Source organism: Zonotrichia albicollis, chromosome 6, assembly GCF_047830755.1.
Source record: "Zonotrichia albicollis isolate bZonAlb1 chromosome 6, bZonAlb1.hap1, whole genome shotgun sequence".
Classification (NCBI taxonomy): domain Eukaryota; kingdom Metazoa; phylum Chordata; class Aves; order Passeriformes; family Passerellidae; genus Zonotrichia; species Zonotrichia albicollis.
In genome coordinates, this window is record NC_133824.1 from 58,500,764 (window position 1) to 58,523,581 (window position 22,818).

General features: G+C 41.4%; 1 protein-coding gene across 1 annotated transcript in view; it reads right to left on the reverse strand.

Moving 5' to 3' along the window:
• PCNX4 (pecanex 4) overlaps positions 1–15,138 on the reverse strand; it is an 18,455-nt gene extending 3,317 nt beyond the window's left edge. The window contains exons 1-11 of the mRNA XM_074543965.1: positions 14,967–15,138; positions 12,147–12,241; positions 11,108–11,833; positions 9,264–9,443; positions 8,661–9,175; positions 7,766–7,866; positions 7,495–7,617; positions 5,874–6,237; positions 2,634–2,737; positions 1,175–2,211; positions 523–709 (exon numbers count right to left, since the gene is read on the reverse strand). Coding sequence (XP_074400066.1) covers positions 523–709; positions 1,175–2,211; positions 2,634–2,737; positions 5,874–6,237; positions 7,495–7,617; positions 7,766–7,866; positions 8,661–9,175; positions 9,264–9,443; positions 11,108–11,796 — 3,300 coding nt within the window. The 5' untranslated portion in view covers positions 11,797–11,833; positions 12,147–12,241; positions 14,967–15,138. The remainder of the gene's footprint in view (positions 1–522; positions 710–1,174; positions 2,212–2,633; positions 2,738–5,873; positions 6,238–7,494; positions 7,618–7,765; positions 7,867–8,660; positions 9,176–9,263; positions 9,444–11,107; positions 11,834–12,146; positions 12,242–14,966) is intronic.
• Between the last annotated feature and the right edge of the window lie 7,680 nt (positions 15,139–22,818).

Genomic DNA, 22,818 nt, shown 5'->3' on the forward strand with positions numbered 1-22,818 from the left:
TATTGTGTTAAGCCTTCTGTAAGTATCCTAACTAAAAACTCATAATTGACTCCTCAGAGTCCAACACAACCTGATGGTGATTGGTCATTAAGTAAAAACATGAAACCAATCAAACAACCACCTGTTGGATAAACAATTTCTAAACCACATTCTAAAGCAGCAAAACACAGGAGAAGCAAAATGAGGTAATTATTGTTTTTATTTTTCTCTGAGGCTTCTCAGCTTCCCAGGAGAAAATCCTGGGCAAAAGGATTTTTCAAAAAACCATGACAGTAATAGGGCTGCACTCTACGAATACTTTAAACACAGCAAAGTATAAACCAGTCCCCTCCACTGAATATAATCAGGAAACATTGCTGCATCTGAAGAACAGTGCAGTGGGGTTTTCAACAACAGTGGTGCCAGTTCCTCTTTAGGACAAATCAACACTGCATGCCTTCATGTTTTAGAACACAATTACAAGAGGAGAAAAAAAAGAACAGTGAAAAAGAAACCCAAACTTTGAGTAACTTTTCTCCTTACCATGCTTGGGTCATGCCCCAGAGAGAACAGGTATGGCTTTTCCTGCAGAACTGCCTGCTGCCACTCCAGGTCTGACACCAGCCCAATGTACCAATCGCTTTCGTACCCCTCCAGGTAATTCACCAGCTCTCTGAAGTTCTCCACTGGGCCCAGGCTGGCTTTGTCCAGCATGAGTTTAAAGGTGTATCTGAAAGGTGCAGAATGTCACACAGTCACTTGTGTGGCAAAGGCAGGAGGGAGAAAGCTCTTCAGGCCACAGAGGGTGGAGAGGCTGCACCAACTGAGTCCCTGCCAGTCAGTCTGGTTGTGCTTTTAGCTCACCCACATGTAAAACACATCAGCTTAAACACCTCTCATTCACCTCCAACACATCCCCAGTGCCTGATAATGGTTACTGCCAAATATCCAAATCCAGCACAACTGTTGAGAGCTGGGGTCAGTGAAAACAGGTTGTTTTTCCCAGTTAACACAGCAGATTGGAGGCAGCTGCTGTGGAGAAGAAAGAAGAACCTCCATACCACATGCCAGGCAGTATTTATATAGGAAAAACCTACAAATAAATTTAAACTATATGGGTTTAACCAAACATTAATGAAATGGCACTTCTCTATATAAATTTCTAATCTCAGAAATTGTTCTTTTTTTCTTTTACCTGAATGCTTTTAATGCCAGCTGGAAGAGCTCTGGTTTGCCTGTGAGCCAGTCCAAGCCAGCAGACCAGGGGATGCCGCCCGTGTAGGCCCTGAAGACGTGGCGAGGGGCAGGCACGGCGTTGTCCAGCCCAAACAGACCAAAGCAGCACGACAGCACCCCCAGGATGTACAGCTCCTTCAGAGCTTCATCTTCCATCAGCTCTGTGAGCAAGCTGGAAGGCTTCTCTTGCAGATGAAAAAAGTCCAGCTGGCTCAGAACAAAGTGGTACCATTCCTCAGGAAACCTCTGCCTCATTTCACTGACTTTGGAAGAAGGCACTGGTGCTGTTCTCCATTCTTCAGGGATGCTCAGCAGCTCTGAGTAAGAGCAACTGAATTCTACACGAGGTACAACTTCTGGCTGCTTCCCTTTGTCCACAGCAGGCAGCCCAAGCACCACAGTCCTGTTTAATTTATCTTCTGGAGACATTTCTTGTAGGAAATCTTGGCTCTGTGTTTCTATGGACCCTGGAATAGACAGGTGCACTTTGGGTGTCAGTCCCAAGTGCCCAGCATCTTTTCTGTCTCTTGTTCTGCTACTGGGCTCAAAATCAAAAATGTCACCATCATCAGTCCAGTCCTCCACTGTATCAACACTAAAGCTGTCTTCTTCCCTCAGAGCTCTGCATCCTTTCACTGCTCCACTGTGCTGATTTTCTGGAAATGATTCTTGTTTGTTCCTGTAGGCACTGCCTGGGCTTTCCCACGTCTTGGATTTTTTATAACAATACTGGACAAGCATCCACACAAGCACTTTCACAAAATCATCTTTCAGGTGCTTTAAATTCTCATGGGAATCAATTATTCCAGATAACACATTCCTGGCATCAGAATAGAGCCTCACAGGAACCACAGTACAGGGAGTCAGGATGTGCCCAAAATGGGGATTGGGAGACAGAATCTTTGTGTGCTCCTGCTGTTCAAAGGCCATTTCAAAAATTTCATCCACTCTGTGAGCTTCAGCAGCATGGCAGGATGTTTCCTGCAGTTCTAGCCCCTAAAGCACACATGAAAACCTGTTAGTCTGCACCAGGACATAACTTTAAATGCCAGCATTTTGCCTGCAACAGAATTATTCTGAATAAAATGATTGTCAGTATTTCCACAACTGAATCTACAAATTTATCCAGAGATAACAGCAATAACAAAGCACTCACTGCAATATTAGGCACAGATCAGTGTCTTAAATAAATCTTTGCTTGATGCAAATCTTATTAGCCAGCTTATTAAAGATATTCTGTCACAAGCTAAATGATAAAAAAATTTCACATCTGCTACTCATGTAAATTGCAAGGCTAATTAGTACAACACTCATCTTAGGAAATTAAATGTAAATCAGTTACACTGCTGAAATGTTACACAGCAAAATGTTTGCATGATTTCCAAACATCAACATCTCAGTGCTCAGCATGCAATTACCTTAATGTTCACACCACAGTATGTGAAGCCTTTTTCCAGCACCAAAATCCACATCAGCCTGTCCTGGAAGCGGCACAAGTAATGAGACCCAGGCAGAGACAGACCTGGGCAAGAAAAGAAACCAAACAAAAACTGCATATTACCTTTTCTACATGCCAAGGGAAGGATTTGACACAAACACAAAATATTTCTGCATCAGCAGAATAACTGGCACCTTAGAAATAACTAGCACCTTAGAAATAACTAGCACCTTAAAATCTTGGAAAAACTGGCTGAAACTGCAGCTTTGAAAAAGCTGTGGAAAGTTGGAAAACCTCACACAGCTGCAGGACTATATTATTCACACCAGACCAGGGTTAAACAACTCCACTCTCAATTCCCTTTGCAGAGATGACTTTCATGATTAAAGATCATTTTTGGCTGCATTTCCAACCACAGAGTTCCCACTGGAGTGTTCTCTGGAGACCTGAGGTCCTCCTTGCTGAGAATACATTACAGAACCATTCTATAGCACAGGAGTTTCCTAATGGCCCAATTTGCTGTGTGGAGTGGGAAGTTTATTTGTTATCACAGAAATAAAAATATAATTGAACTGGAATTTGAAAATCAGGTCCTGAAGAACAGCAAATTAGTACTCAAAAGAAAAAAAAAAACCACCCAAACTTTTTTTTAACCTCTGTCACAAAAAAAAGCAATGCCAAATTTCCTAAGAACTGGTGGTTATTCTGCATTTGAACCATAGCTGAATGTCAATCCCATAACACAATGGTTTTATTCTTAAGCATGACATTTGCTGCCAGTTTATGACCTGCTTCTGCTGTCACTCATGTCTGGTGACCACTCACTTACAGAACATTTTAGTTTTAAAATGCTGTAAGGTGAAATCAGTGAAACCAACCATTAAACAGTAGTTAAAATTTAAGTAACCTTTTCTAACCCACTGAGCTAATGAAGTGCATTTTCTTGCTAACATTTTGCAAAGACTTTAATTCCTTTCTTGCTAGCAGTTAAAACTACTAAAACTCCTTTACACAGAAAAAACTCTGGGTTTAAATCAGCGACACACAAAGTGGCATCACTTCCTTTTGAACTCATCTGAGAACACCAGAGTTTTTCTTGCTTCAAGACATTCATTCACAGATTTTCCCATTAAAGAAGAGACTTTTTACCCCTCAAGACTAGTGTTTTAAATTATTTATTCTAAGGCATACATGCCACCACAGTCATGATGGCAATGGGGGAAAAAACCCTTATTAAAATATGTATATTTATAAAAGATAGATAGATAGATAGATAGATAGATAGATAACATATATATATGACAGATAGCTACATATTAATATAATAAACATATCTATTGTAAGTAGAAAACAGTAGACAAACTGAAGTATCCTTCTTTAGAGAAAAAAAGACTTCTTGGTTTTATTGAGTACCTCTCTCTAACCAGTGATGCAAGTGCAGCACATATTTCCCAGTAAAGCACCTGGATATTTTCTTCAGAAAAGCCTGATTAAGGTTAACTTCCACTGCCTTCAAATATTAGGCCACTTTTTCCAGCCATAAGCCATTTTCTAAGAGGCTCATGTAAATATTTGCCTCTTGTCTAAGGGCTACAATCTTTTGATTATTTAGGTTACACAAAGGCTGTTTCTCAAGAAAATGACCTTGCAATTTTAAAACAGTTACTCTGTCTCCAGCTGGGGAAAAGACTGGGCATTTCTTCACCTCTGCCTCTGTAATTCTGTGAAAACCCCATCACAATGCCTTTACCAGGCTGTAAACCCACAAATTCTGTGAAAATCCCATCACAATGCCTTTACCAGGCTGTAAACCCACAAATTCTGTGAAAATCCTATCACAATGCCTTTACCAGGCTGTAAACCCACAAGTGCTGCTACAATCCCACCCCAACTGCCTGCACAAGATAAGACATTAAATCTTATCAATGGGTTTGTTCTCAGCTGTTTATTTAGGCTACATCATGTATTTCACGATAACTAATTAGCACAAAGTCACCTTCTGGATGCTGAGTAATGGGATGGATGCAGAGACAGACAGACCTACAGACAGCAGGCTGACACACATCCTTATCTTTGCTGTCTAAACCCAATTTACTGCCTCCAGTTAGGTGGGATGAATGCATTCCATCCTTTTTATTCAGTACACAAAGATTAGGATTGATTACTGTTTCACCCCCATTTAGTCTCTCCTTAAAGGTAACCAAAGATTTCTTTTTTTTATAGGATTGTAACAAGCAGACATTGTGGAATCATTAGCTGGAAAAGATCTCCCAGATCATCGAGCCCAGCCTTTGATTAAATACCACCATGAAACCATTTCACAACCTGCTACATCTCCTTGTTTCTGGAATGCTCCCAGGGATGGGGACACCACCACCTTCCCGGGGAGCCTGTTCCAATGCTTAAACATTTGTCCAGTGAAGAAATTTTTCCCAATATCCAACCTGAACCTCTCCTGCTGCAACTTGTAGCTGTTCTATTCTTTTCTATTCTTCCCCTTTGTCCTATTGTTGGTTGTGCAAGAAGGATAAAAGTAACCACTTCATCCTGAGCAATCTCTGAATATCAGATTTAACCCAGCTGTGAAACTTGGTTTTCAACCAATGATTCTCCTCCCTTCACAAGGATCCAATCCCAAGGGGCTTAGGGCATTGGGAGGGATCTGATCCAAACAGTTTTGGGGCCTTGGGAGGGATCTGATCCCAAGGGGTTTAGGGGCATTGGGAAGGATCTGATTCCAAGGGTTTTAGGGCATTGGGAGTGATCTGATCCCAAGGGGTTTTGGGGCATTGGGAGGGATCTGATCCCAAGGGTTTTAGGGCATTGGGAGGGATCTGATCCCAAGGGTTTGGGGCATTGGGAGGGACCTGATCCAAAGGGTTTTGGGGCCTTGGAAAGGATCTGATCCCAAGGGGTTTGAGGCATTGGGAGGGATCTGATCCCAAGGGGTTTGAGGCATTGGGAGGGATCTGATCCCAAGGGTTTTGGGGTGTTGGGAGGGATCTGATCCCAAGGGTTTTGGGGTGTTAGCAGGGATCTGATCCCAGGGGTTTTGGGACATTGGGAGGGACTTGATCCCAAGGGGTTTGAGGCATTGGGAGGGATCTGATCCCAAGGGTTTGGGGCATTGGGAGGGATCCAATCCCAAGGGGTTTTGCCTGGAAAACCACATTTCCTGCACTATTTATCTGCATTACTGCAGAGCATTCCCTGTACGCACCCAGGCCGCCGGCCGCCAGCGCAGACTGCAGCGCCGCCGCCAGGCCGGGCACCAGCTGCCGGTAATAGACGGTGTCGGAGCAGACGCAGGCGGTGCCGCCCGCGGGGCCCGGCCAGCTCCGCAGCGGCCGCGGGAAGCCCACCAGGAACACGGGCAGGGTGAAGAGCGGCAGCAGGGGCGAGGAGAGCAGCGCCGCCACGGCCACCAGGGCCAGCAGCACGGGGAAGAAGGCGACGTTGAGCGCGATCAGGGCGGCGCTGGACCTGCGGCGCTGCTTCTTCTCTGTCCACGAGGTCAGCAGGATGGCCATGGCAAAGTGCAGCTTGGACAGGAACTGCAGCAGCCGATCCCGCAGGAGACCGACCTGCAGCACAGGGGCAGGAAGAACAGGGTTTGTAGCCTGCAGCACACTCGGCACAGATACAGTAACTTAAAGAAAATAAAGCATGGCTATCATTGCTTGGTGCGAGAATATATCTTAGTACAGGAAGATGGCAATAACAAAGTGCAGCTTGGACAGGAACTGCAGCAGCCGATCCCGCAGGAGGCCGACCTGGGACACACGGGCAGGAAGAACAGGGTTTGTAGCCTGCAGCACACTCTACTACATAGAGTATGTAGCCACAGCATAGCTACACACTGTAGCATAGCTACAGTAATTTCATGAAAATGAAGCACGGCTATCATTGCTTGGTGTGAGGATATATCTTAGTACAGGAAGATGGCCATGGCAAAGTGCAGCTTGGACAGGAACTGCAGCAGCCGATCCCACAGGACACCGACCTGCAGCAGGAAGCACAGGGTTTGTAGCCTGCAGCACACTCGGCACAGATACAGTAATTTTATGAAAATGAAGCATGGCTATCATTCCTTGGTGTGAGAATATATCTTAGTACAGTTTTTAGCTTTTGTCTGCTGGGTCTTGGCCCCTGTTGTAATTCTCCAACAGAAATAGATATTTCAGAAAACAATTATCTGCTTAATTTTACAATATGACCATTACCTATTTCCATATGTATAAGGAAAGCCTTATAAATATGATTGTCTGGCAAAAGATTTTGAGAATATGGAAACTATAAGCAAGATTGAAATGAAAGCAAGCTTTGAGATACCTCAGTTACTGAACAACTGGAAAACAATGGTGTGGCCAGCTGAAGGTAACTCCCTTTTGATGGAACAACACCCTCTATTGCAGACAGGTCCAAGGGTCAGAGCAGACCCTGCCAGCTTGGCAGAAGGGGCCCAAAGAGGAGTTTTTAGGGTTTAAAACTCTAACACAGTGTGGTAATGTGATAATTCTTATAGGCTGTATGTAAATACTATAGGATTTGTATCTTGTACTAGATTGGTTAGTGAGAATTAGAATATTCAACACAGAAGATTTATTGTAATGGGAACCTCACTCTCTTACCCTTTTACTCTCTCACCCTCTCATCCTCTGTCCCCCTCTCTTCTCTCAGGCCTGCTCCAAGCTGCAGCTGGCAGCTCCAAGCAGGGCTCTGCACCCAGGCCCTTTGCAATAAACCACCCAGGCCCTTTGCAATAAACCACAGGTTCCACAACCTGGCTCAGAGATCTCTCGTCTCCGACCCTCCCGCCCCCCCGACGCTCCTACAATTACCAGCAAGAGTTTGATTCCTGTATCAAGGCTCCTGTTCCACCAGAGGTCTGGATTAACCACCAACATTTGTGCTGCTGACACAACCACCATGTCTAGTAAGGCATTTTCTGTATTTTGCCAGACCTAAAATAGAGATATGTTAGAAATACATTAAAAACCACATCTATTTATCTCTGCTTTCATGACCTGGGATATTTCTTCCAGGTCACCTTGGTTCTCAAGTCATGTAGAAGAGCATTTCTAAGGCTAACATATTTAAAATTCAAATTACCATCCTGAACATCCTCGTGAATCCAATGGAAACAGACACGGAATGCAGGTTTTGTAGGGAATGGTCAAGTGACAGGAATGCTATCATAGCAAATGGAGACACTGCAATTGAAACAAAAGCATCACTGACCTTCCAAAAATGTAAAAAAAAGCAAACAGAGGTAAGCAGTCTTATTGCAGAATGGAAATCCCAGCAGAAAAAGAGAAACCTTCCCCTCATCAACACAAACTCCTCTTTGTATTACACTCCAACAATATTGAACAATTTGTTTGCACTAATGGCCTTGAACAAACATTTACATCGATGCTTAGCTCTTACTTGCTATTAGTTCTTTTGTCCTTTATTTGTTTCTCCAAATAAGTAAAAATAAACATGGAATAGCAGTCATCAATCTACTTTCCCAAATGAATACTTCTGTATGAAATTAAATAATTTAAATCAGTATTTATTCCCTCAAAGTAGATGCATTTGTCTCTAACCTACCAGAGAAAGGAGGCTCTTCCCTTTACCAGCAAGCTCTAAGAACCAAATATTTAGTCAGCTTGAAGACTTTCAACTCATTTTGTTTCCAAGTACATCTTTTCAAAAGATGATACTGCAGTTGTAACTAAAATCCTTTAAAAGGCCCTGCTTTCTCAGCTGGGCTTTTAAAAGGATCAATTTTTTAGGTTGACCCCTACAAAAGAAATAAATCACTTCCAAATTTAATCACTTTCAAATATGCTGGACCAGTAACTTTGACCTCAATAGACAATTTAACAAGACATCAACAAGTATTTCCAGCCACTTGGTTGCCCTTGGTTCATTCACAGAATCTTGCACATAGAGCAATTCTAGAGTTTCAATCTGCCTACAAGCATCATCTAACAAACAACAGACAGTGGTGTATTCCTACCTAGTGTTAGTAAAATCCTCCTGACAACACCAACTTTCATTAGCCTTCTTTGCTTCTCCATGAACACAGCCACAGTCCTGACATCCTTTGGGTAAAAGGGGTTTCTGAAGACTCCAAACAAGTAAACTCTCTGAATCTCTCTAAGAATCCACATCATTACAAGTAATAGGATCAGAATGTAACTTGCTATGGCCTGGGGTCTGCCTTGGGAAGATGATGAGGAGCCTGCAAATTGATGCAGCAGGCCTGCTTCTGTGAGAGCAAACGCCAACACAGTCACATAGAAAATAAATTCCCTCCACCCAAATTGTAATCTAAGACCTCTGTGAGCATTTTTAGCTTTGCTGGAGGCTAAATGGCTGATCATGGTGTGTTTGAAGGCAAACCCAATCTCACTTAGGTTAAGACTCAGTATGAACCCAAATCCAGTCATGAAGAGGATCACACCGAGGGGGCTGGGAATGAAATACGATGCTATTGCTGTTCCAGCAGAAATGAGAAACATTACTAACAACCTGTGAAGGAGAAAATAAAGAAGATTTGCTTGAAAAGAAAAAGGTTATAAACAACACTGATATATTTTACAATTGTAGAAACATTTACTTGGTGTTACTTGACATTGGTGAACCTCCTAGTCCAAACTCCAACAGTTGTTCCATTCCCCAGAGAAAAAGTGCATCAAGTGGGGGCAGAATTCCCATTGCCCACAAGAATGGCAGAAAAAGAAACAGGATGTGCAAAATCTGGTTTGTCTGCTCTAGAATGGGTGCGTTGACAGCAAACCTGGATAAAAGAAGAAATGCATTTGAATTCTGTGAAAGGAAAAATAACTTCTGTGTGGGAAGACTTCCTGTTTAATTGCTACAGCAAATCCCAAAGTAAAAACCTTACACATTCAACCTATAAAACCTAATGAGTATCTTTAAAAAGGAAAAATAAGCAAATATATTTATGCTTGGGACAGTAACACATTAATTCGAACACCAGAACACTAAATTTTCATTTACAGACTAAATTTTCATTTACAGACTAAATTTTCATTTAAAAGTTTTGAAGCCTTCAGATGAATAGTGATGCAATTATCCCAATTATTTTTGCTACTGCTGTGATAATACACTGAAAAAATACTTGTGCAAAAAATAAACATCTACAGGCTCCAAGGCCTCAACTGTTTAACAAAAAAATGTAAAGTGTTTTTTCAGAGACACAAAAGCAGAATTTTATGCAATTTCAAGGCCCAAGATCTAAGCTTTAACACTAGAACTGGCATGTTGCCTGTACACCTCCAGATAATACTGTATATTCCTAAAGAGGGAATATATTTCTACATAAAAATGTCAACATCTTCTTGCAAAAACAGAAAGATCAGCATTAGAAATTTGCATAAATTCTAACCTAGATGTAGTTTCCCAGCTAAAGGTGGTAGACTGCCAAGATATTTGGTTTCCCTCTCCATTTTAATAAGTAAGCAAGCCTCAGAGGAATTTTATCAGGAATTTTGACAATGTCTTAATCTTCTCCTCAGGAAATGGAATAGAAGGATTTGGAGTCCAAGACCACATGTGTAATTCTCATACCTCACCTGAGGTGGCAATTAGGGTAAATCATTAACAAGGACATCTCCCAGTGCAAAACCAGCAAATTCAAAGATGCTTTTTTAAATGTATCTGAAGTTACCCATCCATAAAATATTACATGTGATAAAGTGCTATAAATATCACCTGACAGGGAGAAAGAATGCAGAGAGTAAATCTAAAAGCATCTTGTTTTAGGACCCTGATACTACAAATAATTCAGCTGAGACACTCATCTGAAAAACAGAAATGTGACTCTCCTGATTTGTAGACTGACACAGCTCTTTGGTATTGGAAAAGCATTTAAAAATCCAAGTTCCAAATCTGCATCACAAAGCCACAGCAATATTCCCATTTGCATATCCATTCATCAAAACAAAATTCAAGGGTTTTGGGGGTTTTTTTTGCCTGTTGTATAAAAGCCTGTGCTATCACTTCACAGAGCTTAAATTAGAAAGTATTCCAGGATGGAATCTGGACATAAATCCAGTAATCCTGAAGCTTGAAGTGTTTAGATTTATGATTCCAGGTCAGGAACATGTGTTTTCAAAGCACATCCTTTAAAAGGACGTATTTGCAAACGCTCCAATACAAAAATATGAAAAATGACATGGTAGAAAATAAGTTTTAATCTATCTCTTACAAACTGCTCTTCCTAGTTTACATGGGATGCTATAAAAATTTAAGAACCTTTTATAGACAGCATAGAACATCAAATTTTATCATATGTGCATCAATCCTCTTCCTTTGAAGTTACTACACTTGATTAGAATCTCAAAATAAATTTTCCCTGGAAAAATAATTTCACCTTTCCCATCAAAAATACACAGAATAACCATCACTTAAAGTGGTTAAATCCATTATTACATTTACCTGCATGCAAGATCCACTGCAATAAAGACAAAAATGTAGAAAGGTCTCATCAGAGCAGTGATTTCATAAGTATCCAGTGCTTGGAAAGTGGCTGTTTCAGTGGCTGTGTTTATGATTAATGAATACTCTCCTATACATATGGTCACCCATCCAAACACAAAGATCACAACAGTTCCTCCAATGTTGCTGTATAACAAGGTTATTCTGTTTGGCAGCAAATACCAAGTTCCCAGCCCACACAACACCCCTGCCAGAAGGGAATGCAATACAGTGTTGATTATGTACTTCTTGCCAGGAATAATAAATTTTACTGTCTCTGAACCTACACAGCTGGAAAATTCAAACTCATCTTCATCTGTCAGGGTACTCTGAATTTGCATTCTTTCTACAGTCACTGTTTTCTGCTTTGCATAGAGGTTTGTCATCTGAAGAGCAAGAGCAGTAACAAACATGAGTCCTCCTGACAGGGCTGCTGTGCACAAGTCCTGCATCACCCCCAGCTGGTACAGGAGTGTCCCCACTCCTCCCCAGAGCCATGGGGTCAGGAAAAGGATGATCTGGTTCACATAGATGTAGGGAGGGGCACAGTAGCCTAATTTGAACCTGGGGCCTCCCAGCAGGGTCTGAGGGAAGCGCTTCAGGAAGAACTCCTGCTTGTAGTCATTGAGCAGGGGGACATCTGGCCCCATCCTGTGGCTCAGCAGGGCTGGCTGGGGATCATCTTTCCTGCAGGAGAACAGGAAGGAAAACATGGACACATTACTGACTGTGGAACTCAGAACCCAGGGAATTCTTGTGTCTTCTTTTATTTACCAAGCTACAGTGGAATTCTGACATGTTGCCGTTAGAATTCTCAGAATACAATAAGCAAACCTCTACCTTAAAATGTGAACACATTCTTCCATCTGAAGGTTGCAAATAAAAATATATAACCTGTTCTTGGGAGATGACAAAACCTACCCATCTTCCCATCAGAATACCTTCCTAAAACTGACATTCTTCCCACTCAATCTGATTGCAATCACACTTTGGCACAGACCTCCAATTCCAAATCCTGTTAAGGATCTCTGTGTATTGAATCTGTGATTCCAGTGAGCAGCCACACAATGCAGGGACTCAGGCACACAGAGGTCTCTGTAAAAAAAGAAAATAACTTTATGCAATAAAGCTTTTTCTACATAAATATGTGAAAGTATTACATGCAATAAAGCTCTTTCTACATAAATAAGTCAAAGTATTACAAATTGTTTTCCACACCAGCACTGTTATCATCCTCCCTACACAGCCCTGCTGCAGGACATGATCTCAGTGCAAACTAAAATAAGCAGTTCACTTTCTGCTTTCTAAAACTTATAAATTAAAAAAAAAAATCAAACACAATATTTATGAGTTGTAGCAGAATTAGGATATATTCTTCATGGTGCCAATGGAAGAAGCTGAAAGAAGGAAAAAAAAGATACTTGTAGACATTTAAAACAACCCATCAAACAAAATAGGTTTGAATGCTCATTTACAGAGGATCAGGCAATGTAGAAACAATGAATGTAAGGTGATAACTGTGATATTCAAATATAATTCAGTGCTACTAATCATGAAAGCAAGAATCTATGAGTGACAGGCAGAAATACTCAAGCTAAGAAATAGGGTGAAAAAAACAGCACAAAAAAAAGCAGTGCCAATGTCATTAATAATAACTCTATAAAATAGATTGTGTGCATTAGGAGATGTGCAAGGACAGAAATTCTGACTTTCTTCCACTGGAGCTGTACAATCTGATGAACACCCATTGCCATCACTGGTGAGACATTAAAAATTAAACATTTAGCTGCCACAGAATCCTCAAACTACTGTGATCCCTTTTTGCCACAATACCAAACATTTCTGAGCCCTTCTGAGAACAATTCACCCCATTTATTTAAACAGGTCTCAGTCACTTGAATGTTGGTAGATGCTGATCATTGGGGAATGAAGCTGCAAACAGTGCAAATGAGATTTTATGCATTATCATGACTGAAAATTTACATTCTACATCCACTAAGTCAATATACTTCATCATGGAAAGCAGGACCCCACAGGCTCTGTAACCACTCTTTATGTAGGCTGTGGATTTTTTGGGTTTTTTTTCAATAAAATATTGAAAAAAACAGGGTTTTTTTGGTCCTACTATTTTAAGCCACTGAAAGTTTCTCAAATGTAAGAAGGCAGCAGTCAGTCCTACTGGAACTAATGGAAAAGACACATGTTGACAATGGACAGGGGAATTTATCCCAGTCAGCTCAGGAATTTGAGAATGTAACAGCGACACACCCAACTAAAACCAAATTTCAAATGTAATTATAAAATATCACAATTGAATCAATCTTCTTTAGAAAAATAAGCACTGTTTAGAGGGTGCATGGGCATGGAGCTTAAGTTGCTGGGATAGCTACATGCAGTAGAAGATTTACAGGCATGGAAATGACAGAAGCTGAGTTTAAAAAGAAAATACAGAACCAATAGGTGCAGAGTTTTCCTTGAAAAACAGTTTTTGGGCAGCTGTGTTTTTCTGCTCTGAGAAAGGCTATTTTTGTTTCAAGTTCCAGTCTGCATTTGTGTTTGTCAGTTTATATTGCTAACCAAATGTTAACAAAACATTCCCCTTACAGTTTCTGTGTAAACAATAGGCATCTCTGTGTGAGACACAAGAATCTACGCACATAAACAATATAGTTCCACTTGGCTCTGCTCCAAAACGAGCCATAAAAAGAGGTGAATTTATTTACTGAAGCTTGCTAACTATGGAAACTCTTCCCTCTGCTGTTCTCCTGGCTTCGAACTACTCAGGTAGCACATCAGGACTTCAAAGAGGGACTCACCCGTGTGTTATTCCTGTGCAAAGCCCTGGCAACGAGGCTGCACACATTTGTGAGTGTTTACAGGACCTGGCTTCAATGCACATTCCTGACATACAGGCCCGGCCCCACTTTGACAACTTGCCTGGATACCCAAACAAGCCCTAACACAACAGTCTGTCATCACCGGGGGGATCTGTGCCACTTGGATGGTATCACAGCAGGCATGGAAAAAGGGCTTTAACACCATAAAGTCACTTCACAAGTTTTCCCTGCAATAACCTCATTATTACAAAAGGGAAAAAACAAACCTTGCCACAAATTCAGGCAGGAATTCACAGGAGGGCACGATTTTTTTTCTAAATGAACACCATCCTTCACGTGGGCTGATGGTGGATCAGCCGAGTTTGGTTTGCTTTTATTTTTAGCAGATTACAGAGTTTGTGTACAGCTGTCTGCCACCTAAGCAGCTGAAACACTGGCTTAAAAATCCTTATCTCGGTGGTCTTACAGGTGTCTAAGGGTAGGGGTTACAAAGCACCTGCTAGCCAAGCTGGAGATGATAAGGGAGGTGGGAGGTGGAGGAGCGGCTGTGGCATCCCACAAAATCCAGATGCTCCCACACACCGGGTTAAGGACTCCCCGGAGGAACATCCATGGCTGAAGACCCCAGTTTGCTGCAGGCCAGCTTGCAGCCAGGAGGACCAGGCTGCGAGCCCCTGCTCAGCATTGCTGACTCCATTCCCCAGGGGACACCGCATTTAGGACCGCACATCCCATCAGTTATGGGATGAGCATCCCGGGATCACCTTTGGGAAGGTCGCTGGCCTCTTCCCCCCGCGGCATCGCTGCCCCTCACCAGAGGGGTTCCCACCGGGGCCACCACGCTTCCCACCCACCCAGCTCCCCTCACCTCTCTTGCAGGCTCTGAATAAAAACATCCAGCACCCAGCGAGTACAAAAAACACCTCTGCAGTCTGCGGAGGGGAAGGCCCGGGGGGCAAACCCACGGCGGGGATGGCACCTACCTGCGGCCCGGGCTCGGAGCGGGCAGGGGGCGGCAGGGTACGGGGCCGAGCCGGCGCTGGGAGATAGAGGAGGAGGAGGAGGATGGCGGAGCGCTGCTGTTTTCTGCCCGCCCCTTTTTCCCGCCCCTCAGCGGCCGCCGCCATTTTGCCCGCCGGAGGGAGGCGGTGGGGACGCGCTGCCTGCGGGAAATGGCTCCGGCCGGCCCCGGCCCCGCTCCCGGCGCTGCTCCCGGCGGAGTCGGTACCGGAGCGCTGAGGGGCCGCGGTGCTCCCGCTCCCTCACGGGTGAGGTCAGGATCCCAGAATGGATCCGGGTGGAAAAGACCTCTGGCATCATCGAGTCCAGTCCATGGCCATACTATGGCACTGAGTGCCCGACCAGTCTCTAACACCACCGGGGACCGTGACTCCGCCGCTCCCGTGGCCCGCCCATTGCAATATCTGATCTTTCTTCCTGGAAAAAATTCCTCTAATGTCCAATTTACCTCACCTGTTACATCTTCAGGCTGTGTCCTCTCATCTTGCCCCTTGTTCCTTGGAAGCAGATACCGATCCCCACCTGGCTTCACCCTCCCGTCAGGGAGTTAAAGAGAGCGAGAAGGTCCCCAGCATTCTGACACCATAACAGAATAACCCTAAAAATTCCACTAATCTTGAATAATAATTAATTTATGTATTAACTAATTCAAGACACAAACACTGGTTTTAGCCTCAGAACCAAATTAATTCTGTTTTCTTCTAGCATTCAGTGGCAAACTGAAATATAAATCCAAATGCTGCCCCTTCAAATTACACCCGTTAAACACTGAGAATATTTAACAGAGTCAGCACGCATAATATAATTAATATCTAATAATACTAAAATGTATAATTCAGTGTATTAACACCAGGGCACACATCTACCTTAATCCCTGTTAGAACAATCACCATGTAGATTGTTAGGAACAGTTATATCCATTTAAATCTGAATATGTAATTTGACACACAAGCATGTGCTTGGAATTTTAGACAATGGATTGACTGGGAGCAGTTCTCATCAGAAGCATCATAACATTTTTGTAGGTCTGTTAATTTTTATTCTTCAGAGATAATAAAAAGGCAGTTGGATTGGGGAATCCAGTGTAAAACCTTGGAAACATCACCAGAGGACGATGATCATTTGTCTTTATTGAATTTCCTTTAAATGTACTTCAGTAGCACAGATAATTCCATCCTCTTGCACAATCAATTTTAAAAAAATATGGTTTTTTCACTATCCTTGATCTAATATTTTTTCATCCCCTCTTTCAAATGCATCTGTTGCAATCCTATTAAAATTATTTATATCTCATAGGTATTCCAAGGTAAATAGCATTTCTTTGCAATTCCCTAAAGATGGGTAGCAGGTATTTACTTTTTGGTTGTCAAGTTTCATCCTGTCCCAGTTTGCCAATTCAGTTACAGCTTTGTAAAGATGACAATTCTCTTCTGGAATGTTTAAATCCTAAATAACAACAGCGGAGTGAGGGAAGCAGTCACTGGATTTATTTCTTTGCAAGTTCTGCTGCTTGTGTTTCAAAACTCACATAAAGCTCCTTCAAAACTCCAAGGAATCATTTCCTATATTTTTACTTCTTGCTCAAAAAGAATAAATCAGAATTTCAGGCAGTGCAAACTGACTACTGGTGAAGGGAGCATAGTAATTTATTTCTCTTAAGAGTTCTAAGAGTTTTCTTGTTCATATAAAATAAGATAAAACTTGCCAACAGAATAAACTGTTCAAGGTAAATTCTGCTGACCTCCAGCTGTCTTTTCCTGGATATCACACAATATATAGCTGGAAACATGAACTATCTCACTGAATTTAACAGGACTCCTGATCCTCTTAAAATTATGATACACGTAAACCATTTCCAGATTTTGGACTTGGTTTTTGGCTTGCCTGTTCAGTTTGTGAAAAGTCTGTTAGTCCTAACTCCCTGAATATGAACATTTCCATATTTTTAATGTTGACTTTGTTTGTAGTAGTACAAGTACAAATATTTTTCTTACTGACCTTTCTTCTCTTCAGAGATAAACCAAAAAATAAGTGTTTTCTGTTTGGAAATGCATCTTTGTGTGTTGCTGTAAGGGTAGGGGAAACAGATGTTTTCTTGCAGTTATTGATTATTAAGAAAGATAGAACTTGTAGGATTTTTTTAAAGACATTTACTGCTAGAGGAAAAAATAAGTTTACTATCAAATTAGATTATGGAACTTTTTCCAGATGCCCGAAGTTAATTATTGTTTTATTGCAATCTGCAGGCTGGCATTCCCAAAGGGAGGATATCAGAGTAAAATCTGACTCCTTGTTTTACTCAATCGTTCCTGCATCCTGCAGGGGACCCATCCTGTGTCTGTGTAGGTTTCTGGAGACCTGTGTGTGCTGGATGTGTGTTACCCATGACTTCTTTCCTGTGGCTGCCGTGGCAGTAATGCCTTTTGACAACGTGGCCGTAGGTTGGCAAAAGAGCTCACTCCTTTCTGGGTGACTTTATCCCTTTAAAATAAACTTTAGGAAAATGTTCCCCATTCCTGCATGTGGAAGATACCCATGTTTTCCTAAAGGGAAAGGCTTTTGTTGACATTTCTGAGCAACCACTAAGAGTTCCAGGGTAACATCCATGTAATAAATGTTAGTAACTGAAGCATCAGCTCCCTTTCAGATGCCCTTCCTGCATGGCAGCTGAACATATGCTTCAAGTCATTTCAGTATTCCTACCTAGCTGGTTTTTACAACATTAAAACATGAGAGTGTTTCTCATCAATTTAACTTTATACACAAAGTAGTTTGGATTTTATAAGAGCTATATTCTTCAGATGAAGGATAAAATACTAAGTTTGCAGATTTCTGTTTAATTTGTGTAGGATAATCTTAAAATCAGCAGCTTTGACCTGAATTCTTTTTGTTGTTTATCACGGTAGGTTTTCCTTTTTTCCCTCCTCTTTGCATTTCATGTTGAAGACATCTTGATTATGGAAGCAATCTAGTTAAATATTGTATGTTTTGGGAAAGACTCACTTCTCTTGGAAGTCTCTTTCCATTGCTGTATTTTGAGAATCTGTCACTGATCCGAGGAGAAAGGGACAGAGAGAGAATTACAAACAGCAAATTTTTGTACTACTGGAATCGTAAGTGACAACCCAGGATTGACTATGGGATATTCTGCATCTTTAGCTTGACAGGGTGCAAGAGTCCTGTGGCCATGCAGCCTTCACAGTTGTCATTTACACCCCAGTGTGTGGATATAAACAGAGACAGATCGTGTGTGGTGGTTGTGAGGGTCCCAGGATGAGGGAAGAGATGAATCTGACTCCATATTCTTCTATAATAAGAATATAATAATAAATAATATATATTTATTTATATATCTATTCTATATATAATAATATATAGAATAATATATAATGTATATTATTAGATATTAATTATAATATAATATATTATAATTTATAATATATAAATTATTATATATTATATATTATATATTATATATTATATATTATATATTATATATTATATATTATATATTATATATCTATTCTATATATAATAATATAGATTCTATATATAATATCTATCTATTCTATTCTATTCTATTCTATTCTATTCTATTCTATTCTATTCTATTCTATTCTATAGTAACACCATACTAAAGAAAGAGAAGGGATACATCAAAAGGCTAGAAAGGAAAAAATAATAAAAACCAGTGACTGACCACAGTCCCAACACAGCTGGACTGGGATTGGTCATTAAGTCAACATAATTCACATGGAACCAATCAAAGATGCACCTGTTGGTAAGCAACCTCCAGACTACGTTCCAAAGCAATCAGATAATTATTGTTTACATTTCTTTTCTGAGGGTCCTCGGCTTCTGAGCAGAAAAATCCTGGGCAAAGAAGATTTTTCAGAAAATATCACGGTGACAATCATGTGGGACACTCCGTGCTCCAGGGACACACAAGCTCTTACAGCTGGAGCTCTGGAACACTTTGTAGCTTCCAGTGGAGCAGGAATGTTTGAATCACCAACAAAGTAGTGTCTCCTGTGTCCTTGACAGTTCACCCAATTAAAAATTATCATATACACACTTGCTGTTTGTTAAAACTTGGTTCAGGTCACCAGTATCCAGCATCCAACTTCTCAAAGACTTAGACATATACTTGAACAAGAAAATTCAGAGATCTCAGTGTAACATTTGGGCTCTGTGGGATATTGGGAATGAAAGAGGTGTCTCTGGAGGGAGTTGGATGCTCGTTAAGTGTAAAGCTGCTGCAGTTGTTGTTAGGAAACATCTCTCCAGAAGCAGGTCTGAGCTGCTGGTGTGTGATGGTGCAAAAAGTGCCTTGATCCACTCAGAACTGGGATGTCCCTGGTGGGCTGGTACCTTCTGAGGAGGAGCAAAAAGCCGTGGTTTGGTGTCAGGAACTGCCTTGTTGAGGGGTTCAAGTGGCCCATCCCAAGAGGAGGGAGGCCAAGGACCTTCTTAGCTCACTCCTGAAAGATGTCCTAACCACAAAGCCACGGACAGGGCTAGGGAAAAACCACTAGCAGCTATTCTAGTGAAATCAGACTACAGATGGAGCCTGATCTCATCACTCAATCACATTTCCCTTGTGTGCCTGAATTAAAGTATTAATTACTCCTTACCTGTTGTTTCTAATTATGTCTTCAGAACAGCAGCCCAGGCAGGGAATGTCTCAGTGTGAAGACCCTCTTGTGAAATTCCAACAATATTGAGAATTCAGCTATGATTCCTTGGTATACACCAGAATCCTCTCTTACCCCTACAGCATTATAAACTATTGTGTTCCACATGGAGAAGGATTCCCAGGCAACCATCCAAATCCTCCCCAGGAGCAAAGCTGGACCTTCACATCTCTTTTGGGTGGCAATATTGAACTGTATCTTACACAATAAAGCATTTTGGGTAAACTGGTTGCTATTGTGAAGAGCCTGTCTAGGTCTGTCCCAAGTAGTAAAACTTATATAAATAAAAAAAAAAAATAATAAAAAGACAGAAATGGTAAAGTTCTGATCTGTGCTGATGTGCAGCACACTGCAATACTGTTAATTAATCTCTGTTATTTTGATGTCCAGTTTTTCTGACATTGGTTCTGATCTAATCTTGAAGAATTCTGGAACTCTCCTTTTTTTCTTTTTATGTGCAAGTACATTTAGGAGAGATTTTCATAATTTCTTTGTGCCCAGCTTCTCTAATAAGGTTGGACAGATTCTCACAGTTTCTGTTGCTAATATGATTCCTGGCAAATAGAGCAGAAGGTTCAGGAGAACAAAAGAAGTGATCTAATTTTAGTAATGGTGCAGACTGAGTCTGTCATTTTTCTCTCTCTTTTATCCTGCTACCCTTTCTGAATGTCAGAACCTCTCCCAGCACTGCCTCTTTTCAGTTTGAATTGAATTCTTGTTCCTCGTCAAGGACTGGGCATGATGAGTTTTTAGATACTCCTCTGAACAGACACTGAGTATTTGAGAGGCTGATCAGGGAAATTCTGACTTGTCACAGGTAATTTGCAAAGAATGAACAACTTCCAGTGAAGCTTTTTTGCAGATTAGAAACTCTCATATCTGAAATTTCACTTAATATGTATGTCAGATTTCTATTCTCCATTTTAGATCTTACATTGAAGTGTGAATCTATTGCAGTGTAAAGACAATAAAGGAATTAAGTTTCTGAAAGACAAAGAAGGTTGCATTTACTGAAATGAATCTGCTCAGTTTGTGAGGTGCTCAGATCTTGCTCCAGTGAAGTTCTTTAGCTTGTGTGTAATTCAAGTGTGAGAATTTCTGTAGAAGCCTTAACATAAAACAGATTCTCTCAAAGGCAATGGAAATACAAGCATGTTTTAAATTAAATATATGCTTACAAACTTTTCTAGTTTTGAATCTCTGAGGATTGTTCTATGAACAGCAATTATACTTGTCTTAGTCAGCCTTTATTCTTGTGCTTCTGTTTTGGATGTGAGAAATAAACTGGCTGTGTATGCAATTTGGAGGATGGCAATTATATACATCTGATGTGCAGAACTGGACAAGAGAGCAAGGAGTAAAGAATAACATGGTTTGAAGTGAAAATTGCTTGAGCAGTAACAAAATGCAGAGGACGTCCTTTGTTGGATGTTTATTGAGTGTGCTACACAAACACCAGTGTTGTTGGGAATAAATGATAGTTCAACATGTCGAGACATAGTATTTTACAAAATGAAAAATAAAGCCAGCCTAAAGATTAATTTTGTTCCTGAGCAGGTCTACTTAATTAACCACGCCAAACATGATTAAAAATGTGCAATCATTTTTCAAAATAAATAATTCCATAGCATCTAGCTCCAGTTTGTTTCATTTCATGTCATCTGTATACAAGGGGGCAGGCAAGCATTGCAATTGAATCTATGAAACCTACAGCCATATGATGATTGATGCAGCAGACCACACTATTAGATCTAAAAATGGGCTGTGGAATACACTTGATGTACTTTAAAACAGTATTTTCGTCTGTCTTTGCAGATGAAATAATTAGGTAGACTTTCTTCCCTAACTTACATGATGGACTTAAAAACTAGGCTGAAGGATTTTGAGATGTGAGGAGTGTTGCTTCTTAGTTTGTGTCTTTATGAATTATGTTTACATTGCTTCTTCTGAAATTGTTAGGCCTGAAAAAAAAAGTGAAAACTTAAATATATTCCAGGAACTGGAGCTTAAAAGAGCCCTCTGCCAAACAGGCAAAGCTGGAAACAAAATCTCCCTTATCACAATCAAACAGCTCATCATTTAACCTGAAATTGGAAGGGAGGGACCATTTTTTCTCCACTCCTGTTTTCCATCCATGAAGAGGCTTGGATGGTTGCACCAAGAGGCTCAGCTGCCAGCCCACCCCTTCACAGCGTTCAGTTTTGCTTATCCCTTCCCTGCTCCTGCTCTGGTGCCTGCCCATTACTCCCACTCCACCTGCAGCCATGGAAGAGCACAGTATTTCTGCTGAAATGAATGTTCCTGAAATGCTTCTCCTCCAGGGGCTGGGTGGCAGATAAAAATGAACAGGGGGATCTGAGGGTTGCTGATAGCTTCCCCCAGAGTATGAGAAGGCCAGGTTGGCTGCTCTGGAACCATCTCCATGGTTCTTTTCTATATCTGGCACTTGTTTGCCACAGGGTGATTTTCTGGCTGGGCTAAGGCATCTGTACCCCTTTTGCTGCAGCAGATCCAGTGGCACAGGCTCAGTCCTGGTTTCAGCCAGCCCCTCCCACTGCTATCACATGCAGCTCTTATCAGGCTGCTACTGTGGCTAGCAAAGTCGATGTTCTTGAGGCACATCAAGAAATCTGGCACCCAGCCCTCCGCTAGAGCTCAGATTCTGCAACAATAATGTTTACATTGGCAGCCCATCCAACAGAAACTCACGTCCTCTCCAGCTGACTGGTGTGATTCTAGCAATTAATTCAGCTTTTCCAGTCACAAAAGTTTGTTGATACAGCTTGTGGCTCTTCCTGTTTCCAAACACATCAGTAACTTGGAAAGAAAACTGGCTCGGCAGTCACAGAATCACAGAAGTGTTGAGGTTGGAATGGACCTTTGGAGGTTGTCTGGTCAAGCCCTGCTCAGAGCAGAGTCTGCTTACAGCAGGTTTCTCAGGGCTGTGTCCTCTCAGATTTTCAGTATCTCCAAGAATGGAGCCACCAAAACAACTCTGGGCAACCTTTCCCAGTGTTTGATTTCCTTCCCAGTATAAACTTCTCATATTTAAATGGAGTTTCCTCTATTGCACTGCATGTCCATTGCATTGCTTCTTATCTGCTCACTGGGTACCACAGAG